This window comes from Echeneis naucrates, chromosome 20, assembly GCF_900963305.1.
Source record: "Echeneis naucrates chromosome 20, fEcheNa1.1, whole genome shotgun sequence".
NCBI classification, from domain to species: Eukaryota; Metazoa; Chordata; class Actinopteri; order Carangiformes; family Echeneidae; genus Echeneis; species Echeneis naucrates.
The window spans coordinates 10,906,382-10,921,105 of record NC_042530.1 but is presented as its reverse complement, the minus strand read 5'-3'; the positions used below and the strand labels follow the sequence as shown (position 1 = coordinate 10,921,105).

Here is a 14,724-nt window from a genome sequence, read left to right as displayed (position 1 = left end):
AACTACATACTGTAGTTTTGCTATACCTCTTTGTAATATATATCTACATACATACATGTATATATTTATATTTATAGTTATAGTAAAGTTTCAACTAAAAGATTCAGATTGTACATTACTTCAGAATGAAACAAAAACAATATTGCCAATAAAGTCATCCTTCAGTGTTAATAAATGAAACTTGCATAGGCAAGATAAGTTCACGACGACTACCAAGAGAAATTAAATTATCCCAAATCTTTGTGACAGTATAAGAAGTTCTACCTGCCCATGTTGGAGCCTTTCTTTGGCAATGCCAGCTGGGATTGGCTGAAAAATAAGCAGTATAGATAATGAATGGATGGACTCATGATACTGCTTCAATAAAATATGAAGAAAAATCAAACCGGAATGGACTTAAAAGAACTTAAACATCTTTAGTGACCAACCCTGACCGATCATCAAAAAGAGCGCCTGGATTGCAGCGGAGACGCGGGTTTTATTAATTCCCGATTTTATAAACGCACCTTCGAGCTCAGTTTACGGGTGACGTCAACGCGCCCCATACGTTTTTCCAGCTCTTTACGGGCTACGTGTGACGTCACCACGCAAGGTTTCCAAACAATGCTCAGGAAGAAGCCACGTTGACGGTCCAGGCTGAAGTGTACGGGCACAATTTGCAGGCAGAAAAGAGCAGGAATAATTCGGCCACACGCTTCACACTCCACATCGGAGCAGAGATGTCATCACCGCCAAAGGAGAAAGTGGAAACCAAAGGAGGACACCCCCCTGCAGGTAAAAACTCCCCCTGAGGTGTTGTGTTGTTTTTGAAGGCCTTAGTTTGTGTTGTGTCACGAGACAAAAATCACACAACGACGGTGTGCAGCCTCTGAAGTTGCGCACACGGTGACTAGCAACGTTAGCAACATTACATTTGGTGGGATCTGCCATATTTTCCAATGTCGCACATTTGCATACTTCCTGGTTGACGTGGATCTTCCCACATGGGTGAGCTCACAGGCTCATGTTGTAGTGATCGGGGATAGTGGGAGTCATATTTCAGGGTCCCTGCTGCGGCTGATGGGTGCTGGGTGCTGGCGGTGACGTGGAGGTCACAGGCCTCCACAGGCTCCCGTCCTGTGCATGTGGGCTGGAGAAAACCAGATAAGGTGTACGTGGACATGAGGGAGCAGCGTGGAAGGGCAGTGAGCCACAGCAGCTGCGCGACTGATAGCACAATAAGATAACAAATGCCCCATGGCACCTAACCTGTGAAGGGGAGGAGGGGGCAAAGGACACAGAGGCGGTTTTTAACACGTAGCTTTGACACCCACACCTCTGATATTATCACCTTTGTACGGAGGTCAGAGGTGACGCTCAATAACAGTGTCTGTGGAAGAGAACTGAGTGTTTTATTGATGGTCAAGTTTGAGGCAGATGGTTTTAAATGATGAAGAGCCATCTTTAAAAACCGCTCCATGTAAACTGACGACCAATGGCCTCATCCTGTTTTTGCTCCCTTGAATATGTTTCTGATTAAATGAAACAGATATGACTAGATCCTGATGTGATTTATAAAGTTCAGTTGGCAGGAGAGTAAACAAAAATAATGTTTTCCACATAACTCTGCAATTATGGTTTGTCTGAAGTCAGTTTCCTAAATGCTTTAAATGACTAAGTAGTTGTGTTAGCCCATGTAGTAATCAGTGTGTGTATTTGTTTTCTCTTTGTGTGTATGTGGCAGTGAAGGCAGGAGGTATGCGGATAGTGCAGAAGCACCAAGCAGCTGCTGCCCCAGAACCTCCGCAGAAAGATGACGACGAGGAGTACGTGAGCAGCAGGTAACACAACCACACAGACATGGAGAGTCATGGCCTGATGAGCCCACAGGCTTGTGACAGTCCCACCACAAAATGGATAACTGCCTCAGATTCAAATTGACCAGAAAAGTCCAGAATTACAACGAGAGAAATAAACTATCATAAAAGGATTCAAAATGAAACCAAGAAGATAGACAATGATGTCAGTGACGTAAAATGAATTTCCCTCCGGGGATGAATATTTCTGATTCTGTAAAGAGACAAAAACTAACTGCAAAATCACAGAAAATGACCACAAAGAAGTGCAAAGCAACATAACACAGCTGTTGCTTTGTTTCTCTTTGATTCTGAGTCTGGATCCTATAGGAACAAGAGGTGGGGGCCTTTGTCATGTTAGCATAGTTAAACCACACGCGAGCGCCTATACCTATTTACTGAAATTAAACCAGTTCAATACTCTCTGCAGTCTATTCATAAGACAAAAGTAAACACAAAGCAGTTAGATGGGGAGACCATCTGTGCATGTACCACAGTTGTTTGTAAGCAACAAATGTACACTGTGCAAATTGCCAGCTTAGCAATTGAGCTGCTTTCACTTGTCTATACAGCTACACTGTAGGCAATTTAGCAGTAGAATTGTTGTGTACTGTTGCTAGCTAAGTCAGCAAACAACATAATTACTGCATAATTACAGCATTAACTTCAACAGCCCATTCAGCAGTCGCTATTGTTTGCAATGAGCCGTCTTGGTTTGCATATTTTGTTCTGTTTCCATATTAGCACTTTTGGCTTTTTCTGCTTGAATGCATGGCCTGTACTGAGATCACCCTATGTGTATGTGAGTGTGTGTCTGCGTCCGCGTCCGCCTGCTGCTACGCCCACATATGTCTGCTCAATATTCATGAAGACCCATCAGCTGTGTGTGTGACGGTACAGGTGGCATATTCACACCACATATCAGTTTATGTGTGTGTGTGTTAACGAGAGGTGATAAATGAGAGCTGACAAGCAGTGTGCAGGGTTCAAGAATACTGCCAACTGCCAAGAAATGTTGTGCGCACGTACTTTATACATGCAGCTTCTCACACACGTCACTTTATTAACTCTAGCGTGGAGGTTACGTTTTCATCTGTGCATGTTTGTTCAATTCAAGCTAAACAGGAAACTATCTTTGTAACATTGTTCATCAGTTTCACAGAAAAATTGATCTTGATATAATAATTTATGTTGTAAATATTAAAAGTTGCACAGTGGTACAATTAAAATCTAAATGTGGTCATGTTCACGATTCAAAAGCTTCGTCAAGGTAGTCTATGTGGCTTTTTAGTGTGTCATATGTTCGTCCTTCCTTTTCATTTTGCCAAGATGGGCTGCAGTTGGCAAAGGCATTCGCAGGAAGTGAAACAAGAGGTCAAGTAGATAAGAGTACAAAAACAACATGCAAGGCTGGCTTGTTCTGTTCAAAGGTAAAGTTTAAGGACAGAAGCACTTATGGGTGTTGTTCTTCTCTGTATGGCAGACAGTGATTGTTGTTTGACTGCCGTCACAACTGACTTTATTTGCACTTCCTCACTTGATTGTGTTGTCTTGTCTCAGGATATGAGGTCATCATGAGAATCGACCTGGCGTCTGATTATTTTTCAAATAATCCAAAAAGTTTTTAAAAAGCGATAAATGATCACAGTCCAAAGCCCAATTATTTTCATTGTAAATTCACTTAAAGCACACCAAATCAGCAAATATAAATAATAAGAAGCTTGGGCAATGTGTGGTGTTTTTAAGAAATAACTGAATCGATAATTAAAGTAGTCAACAATTAAATTTACCACGTTCAAAGGAGTCTCTTGCACCTCAGCCCTTACATTCACAGGGCCAGTGCTCTTAGAACAAGACACCGCAAATAGTTTGTTGTTCTTGGGCCACTTCTGAGTGACTGAACGCAGGTCAGTAGTTTATATTCATTCATCCATCCATCCATACCGCTTTTCCGTTTCCGGGTAGTGGGGGGGTGCTGGAGCCAATCCCAGCTTACTCTGGGCGAGTGAGGGTGTAGTTTATATTATGCAGTGGTATACCATCCAGGCTCAGTCATTCAGAAATTACCATTGAACCTTTTGTAATCCTTTCAGGAGATATTACAAAGGGCAGAAAATGTACGAATCATTCGTATTTAAAACAAATAACCCGCTGCACTCCTACAATTACATCTACTCCTTTATTGCTTGCTTTGGTTTCTTACCAAAGTTGGTGATGAATGTGTTGTAATAATTTGCACTTGTGGAGAAGCCAGTGAAATGGATGATTTGTAAATTCAATATAGAAGTTTGTGGATTTAAATATATCTTTCCCCTCATGCATTAACTGAATGTTGGCCTCGCTGGACACATACAGGGTTTAATCATTGCCTGAGCGTTTCTTCCTGCAAATATGTCTTTTTTAGAGGTTGCAGCCAAAGGAGAGGAGCCATTCATTTGAAAATATAGATTAGACGAAGTACATTTTAATCAGTGCAGAAACGCATTTTAAATCAGCTTGCAGCTTGATAAACTCCACTTGGCCTGGTTGTGGAAATCTAGGTTTGCTTTTGTCGTGTGAAATGTTTATCTAACAAAAAATGATGTTAGTGAATGAAAAAGAGAGGGTCAAAGTCACTGCACTCCATCAGTCAATGAAACTCGCTCACCCATACTCAATCTGACTGTCCATCTCAGTCTCATTGATTGACATCTAGCAGGTGGCTGCTGGATAAATTTCACATTAGTAGGAGCCAGTGAAGCGTTGTAGTTGAGGGAACACCTGCCGCACCCAATCAAGTTTAGATGGACAGATGGGGCAAAGGAGAGGGAGGTACCCAGGATTATGGCGAAGAGGAGAAACTAGGGTTCTTATGGCAAAGTGGTGCCCCAGCAGAGGCCCCCCCTCTGTTTGCCAACCATCAGGTCGATGTGGTTCTCAAATGCAAATCAACATTCATACATGAAAATAAATCATTAGATTTATTGGCTGCTCACACATCGTTTTGGATAGTCAGCTCAGTGTGTTAATAAAATGAGGTGAATGTAGGTCTGTGTCAGCTGCACTGTCACATCTCCTACGTGTTTTGGTGAGAGATGGATATGTTCCAGAGGTTCAGAAAAAGAGCGGGCGGTGCTGTGTGCACCCTTGACTAAATCACTGCACGCACGCACACACAAAAGTGCGCATTGTATGCAGGAACTGTGGTGAAATATGCGGTAAGCTGACAGCTCGTGGTGAAAAGTTGAGAGAGGGGGAAGGGAAGAGAGGAGGAGGAGGAGGAGGAGGAGGAAGGAAGAAAAGGCAACAGGCATCAGTTTCTATGGCAACCATCACCTCGCCCACAGCAACAAACTTCCTGTTCTGCCGAAGCAGAGACACAGAGAGAGGGAGAGAGATGGGTGTGGAAGTGGTGGTTTGGTGGTTTTGAAATTGAAAAGAAGGCGAAATCACCAAACCATTAACTTGAATTTCCCTATTTGACTTATTTAGATCTTAAGTCTGGATCTCCCTCCTTCCTTTCTGTCCTTTCTTGTCATCTTTTCCTCTTCAACTCTCTCTCTCTTCTGACACAGTGAACACCTCCTCAGGATTCCCTACAGCCCTCTACTGCCCCCTGCAGGCTCACTCTGCTTCCATATGCAGCCACCTCCCTTCCAGTCTTACCAAACCACAGCGCAGAATTCTGTCTCCCTCTCTCTCTCTCTGTCTGCCCTTTGCAAAGCTTCACTTTCCGTTCTCTAGGTAGACAAGAATTTTTAGAAAGGCATCAGTAAAGAATCTAATGGCCATTTCTTTTGTCATGCAGTTTCATTAATCTGAGATTTATTAAAAAAAAAAAAACTATAAATAAACAGACGCCTGTCAGTGCAGTCTCCGTGTTTAACTCCCAGGTCAGGTGAAAAACTTACACTCATGCCTCATTTTCAGTCTGCCTGAAAGATTTTTTTTTAATAATTTGAAAGGCGCTAGATGCTCATTAGCTGGATGCCTTAATTAGACCCACCCTGTCTCATCTGCCTCCCCTCTGCCTCTCTGGCCTTAAAGCCCCATCCCAATTACAAGAATCTTTCATCCTTTGCCAGTCAATATTTCAGAATTAGTCTTCAGATCGGTATTGAAGAGAATAGAGACGTGACAATGCAGTGTGGGGCGGATACCAGCCCACACGCTCTTCATGTGAACACAGTTCCAACCGAGTGGGCCTGCTCCCCTCGACCCCTCTGTGTCTCACCTCACCGCAGCTTCAGCTGGAATAGAAACTGATGCACCTCTCATACAGATGTGCAGCTTTCACTCAGTGGTACATGAATAAATAAATACCTAGAACACATAAAGATAATTGACCTGTGATGTGCATCATTCAAAACAAGTTTCCACACCACAGAAAAGCTGCTTGACTGGTAGCGGTAGTAACAGCTGAGTGTTAATCAGAGAGCCACTCTTCACTTACCTACCATAATGAAAGCAGATACCTCTTCTCTGCAAGTTGGTAGTCTGTCAGTTGCGTTTAAGCTGAAAGTTGGTCCAACAGGTTTTTGCACACTAAACATTCATAACAAACTTCCTGTCAGTTTTCTTTTCATTCGGCATTTCCTATGTGGAGATTTCTTCTCCATTTATTTCCATATCATTCAGTTATTCAAATCTGCACTTTCGTGCCAAATGCTTTGCTGGAAGCTTTAGTGAGACCTCTTCACAGCACAGGAGAGCATTTATTTGAATAAGAATATTGAGGTGTTAATATGCTGTAGTTAATTGAATTGCTAATTCAAGACCTCAACCTCCCATTTCTGACAAGTGGCTTGTTAGTAATAATCATCACATTCCAAACACTGAATGGCAAGGTAAAGATTTTCACTGAGATGAGTAGCAGGAGGCCATTTGGTGCCAAGATGTTGATTGCAGATCGAGGTTAGTCCAATGTGGGAATCCATAACTGATGAGTTATGCATGGATCCAAAAATATGGAAACATAAGTAGCAGATGTGATGGTATCCGGTATGATTAGACTCTGGCTCCTGAGGTTGCAGTTTGTCATCTGCATTCGAAACTTTTAACATTTATTCAACATGTTTGGGTTATTAATGAGGTAAGCTACAAGTTGGATGTGCCTGCTGCGATAGCTAATGACTTTGAAGGGAGTTTTCAAGGTGGCTACCACAACTGTGCTCTTTTGCCAGGGGTGACAATGGCGTAAAATTAGCCAGTGCTCGTTTGTCATGTCAAGGTCGATACTTACCTCTGGTTCCGCATTCCTCCTCCCCATCTTTTTCTCTGCCTCCATCCTTTCCACTACATCGGCGTGACTGCTCGCCTCCCTCTGTCCTCCATGTTTTTCTCCCATCCTCTATCAGTCTATTACTATGTTGATGTTTTTCTCCCATGTCCCCCATCCTGTCCTTTTCACTCTCTCTCTCTCTCTCTCTCTCTCTCCGTCCGCTGTGACCTGTCCTCTTCCTTTTCCTCTCCCCCTGTTCAAATCCTTTTTTTTTCTCATCTACATCCTCTATTTTTTTCTAATTTTCTCTTGCCCCCCTGTGCCTCCCTTCTCATGCTTTCTACCTCGAAGCTGTGAGCCCCAGTGCTTGGCCAGGATGAATGGGTGCTATTTAAACTGCTGGCAGGTCCATCCGGAGTGTTTATGTGTGCGTGTTTGTCTGTGTATGTGTTTGTTTGTTTCCAGAGAGAGTAAGACTGTGGGTGTTAGGTGTTATGACAATTTAGGATGTTGTGTTTTGGCTTGTGTTACTTTTGGGGCTTTGAATGGAGCCAAATGGGCAAACTTTTGTAAATATTGCCATACTGTATCTACAGTAAACTGCACCCTTGGCCTGCATGGTGTATAACTGAATGACACACACACAGTTACAACAGAGTAGAGCCTGAAGCACCCACCCTGGATATTGCCCTTTGATGTTATGAACTTTACACGTAATTTGTATGTTTTATTCTTTCTCTTTATCTCTTTTCAGTCCACCAAAGGTCCCAGTGATTGTGTCTGGAGTGGTTACAAAGGTAAGGCGCATACACAAACACACACCAGCAGCAGTGAAATAAGATGTTTTTTTTTTTATCTGGGAAAGGAGCTCTACAGGGAGAGATAGAAGCTCAGTTCAGAGATAAAACAAGGCAAATAAATGAACAAAAAAGCCGGGGAGAACACTGGAGGGCCAAATGAAGAGAAGGGAGCTAAATATGACAAAGGGATAGCATTGCAAAGATATCTGTAATTTAAAATCACATGTTAGCATCTATTGTGAGATAAAAAATTTTGTTGATAGATTAGTGAAATATACCCAGAGAGCAAATGAAACGCTATTGAATAACCATTCATTTTATCTTGTTTTTGTTGTCCCATCCCAAATAAGAGAAAAATATCAACACTGCTTGACTGAAATGTTATATTACACACAATATTGGCACTACAAAAAAAATAATGTTGGGGGATTTCTATACATTTATATTGGTAAATGAACAAAGTTATGAACCTGCACCACATTGCACAACATTAAAAACTGACCACCAGCACAAGCAACACTTTTCTGACTCACAAAAATAGAAAAAAAAAAAAAAAACAAGTGATCATTCAGTTATGTAGTATTACTATGTGCATCAGTCACAGTGTTTGTGTTTTTGTAGGTTTTATCTGCCTTGACCTGCCGCTTTGAAAAGTGGACTAGTCTTTGAATAGCAAAGTTTATTTATTTATGACTGTATGTCTGAGATTTATTGTGTAGGTGTTTGTGTGTGTGTGTGTGTGGGGGGGGGGGTGTCCTTGAGTTCTTAGACAGCTCCATTCCCTGTGTTGTGTGTCGGTGTGTGTGTGTGTGTCAGGCCAGGCAGATTGTCTGTGGAAGATTGCAGTGATATCAGCAAGGTGGCAGGCATCCCATTTATCCCCTGATCCTCCTCTAGCCTTCCCTTTCCCCCCTATCATTGCCATCAAACGCAGAGGCAAGCGCTGACCAAAGTCTCAGAAAAGCCTTTTAGGAGCTAAATGTCTCAGGAGAGTTTGTTGTCTGTTGCTATTTTTTTTTTATACAGTAAAATAAGACATTTCCCGTTTGTGTATTTTCTTTTCTCTTTGAACTAAATAATGAGATTCAAAACTGCTGTGGTCTAATAACTGTTACTTTATGTAAGAAAGCACAGGCTAGAGCAATTGAACTTGGAGCTGTAATGGAAAAACATTACAAGAAGGTCAAGTAATAAACATGTTTGTCGTGTCACAGGAACCTTGAGTTAGATGTGCAGATTTTGCAAAAATGACCCACAGTTATCCTCCTGTTATAGTGAAAGAAAGCAAGTCCTTGTCAAGACATCGAATGAAAATAAACATGGTTGGGTGGTTTTTGTATTGTAAACAGTTTCTCATGAGATGCTAGAAGTGATGCATTAATAAAAAGGTCAGTCTTTGGCTTTTTTTTTTATGTACATGTTGAGGCAAATATAATCTAATCTTTAAACATTTCAAATTCACTTCAAGAAAAAAAAAATATTTTAATTGCAAATATTAAATATTAAGCATTATTTCTCCTGACAGATAGTTCAGCATTGTTAGACCAATGTAAATGAGGAAATATGCCCCGCCAATCTCCCTGACTTTATTCAGTATGCCGCAGTTTATTTGTTCCATCCATACTTTTGCTTCTGTGGGATGGAGATAGAGAAAGGCTTTGAGCTTCAGAGAGAAGAAGGGCAATTGGAGGTCAGGTCTATCCACCTCCTTTGCCGTTAGCTGTGGAATTGGCTTTGAATGAAAGAAACACGCACACTATAAATGTTTTGTGTCCACCTACACACACACACACAGAAAAACTAGCACACAACCACACAGAGACAACAAAACCAACACACATACAGTGAGGATTGGGGTCAGGAAGGATGGGTGGGTGAAGGTTCAAGTTCAGCCAAAAAAACCCAGAGATGCAGGGAATGTGCGTTTCCATGAGTATGTTTTTTTGCAGCGCGTTGATTAAATTGGTTATATAAACTTTATCTAGTTGGACCTCTTAGAATTGGAATTGAGAATATGAAAGTGCCATGTGTTGGGCTATTCTATTTATTTATGCTGCAGTAATAACATTCACATCTGGCAACATCTGGACAGTTACCAGCAAAATACCATCTCAACTAAATACTAAAGTCTAGTGCTGCAGATGAAAGAATTAAAACTGCCAATAATAATCCATGTAATCATGCATACAGCAATGTAATGGGAGCTTAATGCATGCTTTAAACAGCTGCTTTTCCAGGGCTCAACACCACAACACTGTTAATTTCATTCATCCTTGAGCCAACGTTTCCTTCTTAAATGGGGTCAGTTTGAAATCGGCAACCCACAAACCAAACCAGTGAAGAAGAGTGGAGACATGATGGGTGATAAAAGGAATAAACCCCGACACTGACAGAAGGAAAAGAAAAAAAAGGAAGGGGGGAAGGAACCGAGTCATCGTTGTAGAAAGTTGCTGATTGAAATGCTGCATTCCTATTTGAATGATCTGATTCCTGCTTTGATCCAATTTAAAAATCATTGCTGTTTATGGGAATATTTCCTGGAATAAGAGATTGAGGTTGCAGAGCAGATGAGCAGGGGCGGTTAGTGCTCCATACTGCACTCTTCATGCACTTTGGAGATTTCCTCATTGTTTTTATGATTATTAGAGCAACGGATTTAAATATGGGTCATAAAGTCACATACTGTATGCATGCGTAGGCAGCAAATTGCATGTTACATTACATAGTTTCAGACTTTCTTCTCATAAACAACCATTTGGGTAATTCTAAAAAATATATATTTAAACACTATCCAACTGTATCCTTTGCATTGGTGATTTCTCTAATTGGTGTAAATTCTACATGTATTACTTTTGTTTGGTGAACATAAGCCTCTTACCATCACAACACTATTGTTAGGTTAACTGGATTAATATTAGCTGTATTGTGTGATATTGCAGTGGCAGGTTTCTAATAGAGAAGTGGCAGCTGCTAGGTGAAAATAAAGCCCAGCTCACAAATTTAACATGGAGAAATTTGAAGCAAATATTTGTGTTCCCAGCAGTACTAATTGTGCATGAAGTAACTATACGCTTCATCCAAAGCAATGAATGCTGCTGAGTCTTCTCCTCTAACATCCTGCTGCCTGTGTTCTGTTCAGGGTGATAAGGATTTCACCCCAGCAGCTGCCCAGGTGGCTCACCAGAAGCCCCAGCCTTGCATCCCCAAGCTGCCCCCTGCCCAGCACATCAACCAGCACATCCACCAGCCCCGCAAGTGAGCCAGGCGGCACGCTACAATGGCTACGCTAACTCCACCAGCCGGCCTTCCTAACGGAACACACAAGATGCAGACATTTCCCAACTAGGCACAGATCTCCTCCAAATAATCAGTCATTTATTTTTGGTAGCCTGTTGCGGGACAAGTGTGAGGATTTGGCCAGCAACAGACAACTATTGCCAGTGTAGCCATTTTAGAAGTCCCACTCTTATATCTCCGCTGCTTTGATGCTGTATTCTTAGGTCTGTTTCCTCTCCTTAAATTGGATTGCTTTGACAGTTATGTAAATTTAAGAAGGTTTAAAATGCTGGAGGGTCTTCTAAAATGGCTAACATTGATGAGCTGAGAAATTGATCTTGGATCTGAGTCTGTGGGGGGAAACTCTCGCTTTACCGATGTACTGACCAGTACTACAACAATGCAACCAGCCAATCACAGCAACCAGTCAAATCCGGCCAACTAATCAACCAGTCACTTTGCAGTGATGAGCCCAGGCTCCAACCTTCTACCTATGATTATCACAGACCAAACAATCCAATAAAAAGTTTTATATTATCATGAGAAAGCCAAAAAGAGAACGCAAGATAACTTAAGAATCACCACTGAGACTCTTGCCAAAGTGCACATGTACAGCGTGGACCAGAGGAAATAAAACAAGCCATTTACAGGACAGCATTAACCAATTATTAGCCTGAATGCTGATGTTACCAGCAACTGTGACAAGCATTCTATATGAACCCTTCCCCCTGATCCCCACAAAAACTGTCGCCCAAATTTAGTGATGTAGTGATTGATTGGCCTGCAATTTAAATCTGTAAATAAAGTCACTCGAGGGAACAAACAGTATTCTTTCAGCGTCAGAGATGGCTTATAAGGAGAACAATTAAGAAGTAAACCATGATCCATTCTTCTGTAATGATAGCTTTCATTACTTCAATAGCCACTTAATTCACATCATTACTGTCACTCAAGATAGCCGCTTACTGTTACAGCTGAAGCGAATATTGCTTTTTCATCACAGCTAAAGCAAGTTAGGCTTTGCTACAGCCTCTGTTTATGTAACTGGTTATCTTTTTTTGTAAGCAAGTATTCACCAATTTTAATGAAAACCTCAACCTGCGTCATTCCAAGTGCCTCATTGCTTAGATTTGAGCAACATGGTCATCTGCCACGCACCATCCCAAGTCAGCTGGAATAACAACGCTGCGGAAGGTGTGGCGAAATCTAAGGAGAGCTCATTACTGTGCCGCAGCTGCAGGATGCCTTGTGTTTACATTAAATGACCTTAATATCGCAAGGGAGCAGTGTGCCTCAATACAAGCAGGAAAAAAACATTGTAGGGAAGAGCGGTTTAGAGGAGTGAGCCTCTTGAATGTAAGATGAACATAATCTAGATGTCTAAGGTAAGAGTGCCCAAGTGCAAAACTGGCAAATTCTACATTCCATAAAAGTGTGATTAAAGATGCACCACAAGCATGTGAAGGTTTACTGGAAATGCAGTGCTTCTTATAATCCAGAGTGCATGCAGATATGGATCTTGGCATATCAGAACTATCTTATCACCCCCTTAAAATCTAGATTGGCGTTTCCCTTGAAATGATACATATCAACACACACCACCTTTTTCCTTAATCACCACCTCCCTTACACAGTCGAGTGTTACATGTGGCAACACTAACGTTTAGGTTTCCAGAAGAGACAGAAATTTTCCATTGCCAAGAATGAATGATCTCCTGTGTTAATTTAAGTTTTAAAGAGTTTTATTTTTGTTTTTCCTGAGATCCTTTTTTTTTTGTGAGTAAATTGTTCAAATTGTACAAATCATAAGGCATTGAGTGAACTTAGGTATTAGGTGTGGTTGTCATAGTAAATAAAGATGTAGACTATCTTAAAAAAAAAAAAAAAAAAACTCTTTCTGCTTGTCTTTATTTGAGTGAAATACAATTCAGCTGAAACATTTGAATAAGAGAGATTATGTATCTCAACTCAAACTAAGATTAACACTGTAGTTCTAATGTGTAAATTTAGGGGGGGGAAGTTTTAAAAAGTTCAATCTACTCCTGTTCAACTAGCGTATTTGATCATCCATGGTGAATTTGCAGCCTGTGCTGAGGGATTAGGGCTCAGCTGGTGTTTTGAAATGGAACAAAAGCATCTCTCCAAGATATGTCTGCTGTTTTTCCACACACACACACACACACACACACACACACCACAGTGCACCAGGTGTTCAGTGCATGTAATCCATCTTTACACAAGCATCTGCAGCCAGATGTTGTGTCAACTTATGTTATCCCAATAAGCCAGCCAGCAGCTAGCTCGGTTGTTACCAGACTGTCAGCAAGCTGGAAGACCCCATTAAAAAAGATGCAATCTTCTCCATGTTTGTATGCTGTTCTCTTTGTGTGGCGGGCCTCTCATCCCTTTCCATGTATTATTAGACCAACCTGAGGAACGAGAGAGCGGAGGAAGGAGCTAAAAATGCATCATAGGGCCGTGCACAACAATCAGTCTGAAATTCACTAAAGATATCAAGATTTATTCTTGAGGAGTTTTGACATGAATTGGGTGTCATTGCCAGCTGATAAACATTAGGTCACAATTTAGCACAACACTGCAAAGATGAGTTCACTTTTAACTAAGATCACTGATGCAGGACAAGCTGCCAGTCACAATGCAGAAAAAAAGAAATCTTCCCAGAAAGTTCCCATTAATTTGATAATATTTCTCTGTATAACTTTACCTTGTAAATTAAATTATTTATTAACTAAGCAATAAACAACTTACTCCCTGGAAGTCCATCCATCCATCTGCCGCTTTTCCGTTCCCAGGTCACGGAGGGTGCTGGAGCCAATCCCAGACGGGGTACACACCGGACAGGTCGCTCCCTGGAAATATAAAAAATAAATAAAAATAAAAAAAATATATATATATACAGCAGAGGTGGGGGTTATAATGTGAATTTAAATTTAAAGCATCTTTATTTTCATAAAACTTCAAAAAAGTTGTCTTTCTGCATGTGGTGTGAAGCTGTGGAAGTGCTGGACTCGAGTGCTGTCCAAATATGAGCCAGTTCAAAAATCTGCTCAAAAATATGGTTTTCATGAGATACAAGGAGGAAGAACGGCTGATTGATCACTGAACATTTACTTTTTGTTTATTATTATTTATTTTCTACTGTCTGTAATTTCTAGATATATGCATATATACATATAGACACCTACTGAAGACAAACTAGGATTGACTGACTGTTGAGTAGTGGAGAAGGATTACGTGAGATCATGCTTCTTTTTGGACATGAAGTCAACATGGCCTAGCATTTCTTTTCTTTTCGCTTCAACCATTTCAATTTGTTTTGGTTTTTTAGAATTTTATACATGTTTTCTTCACTCATCCAAGTATGAATTACTAGGCACGCAGGTTTACTTTTAGCTTATGAAATCTGTATTAAACCCACTCATTGACTGGCTAACAAACATATGCCTCTGAGCAAGGCACTACCTCATGCCCGTGCATTGTCAGGGAAAGAGGCTACCTGTCTATGTTGGTCTGACTGTAAAACATTTAACTTTATCTTCCAACACCATTAAGCAGTCACTGTTAAGGCACTTTAGCCTTGAGCACCAAGCTA

At 41.0% G+C, this 14,724-nt stretch overlaps 1 protein-coding gene across 1 annotated transcript; it reads left to right on the top strand.

The window, feature by feature from the left end:
* The first annotated feature begins 580 nt into the window (after window positions 1-580).
* dap (death-associated protein) lies at window positions 581-13,449 on the top strand. The gene is made up of 4 exons (XM_029529561.1): window positions 581-774; window positions 1,724-1,820; window positions 7,790-7,832; window positions 10,975-13,449. The coding sequence occupies exons 1-4, from the start codon at window positions 720-722 to the stop codon at window positions 11,092-11,094; spliced, it is 315 nt and encodes a 104-aa protein (XP_029385421.1). The 5' UTR covers window positions 581-719; the 3' UTR covers window positions 11,095-13,449.
* Window positions 13,450-14,724: the final 1,275 nt, after the last annotated feature.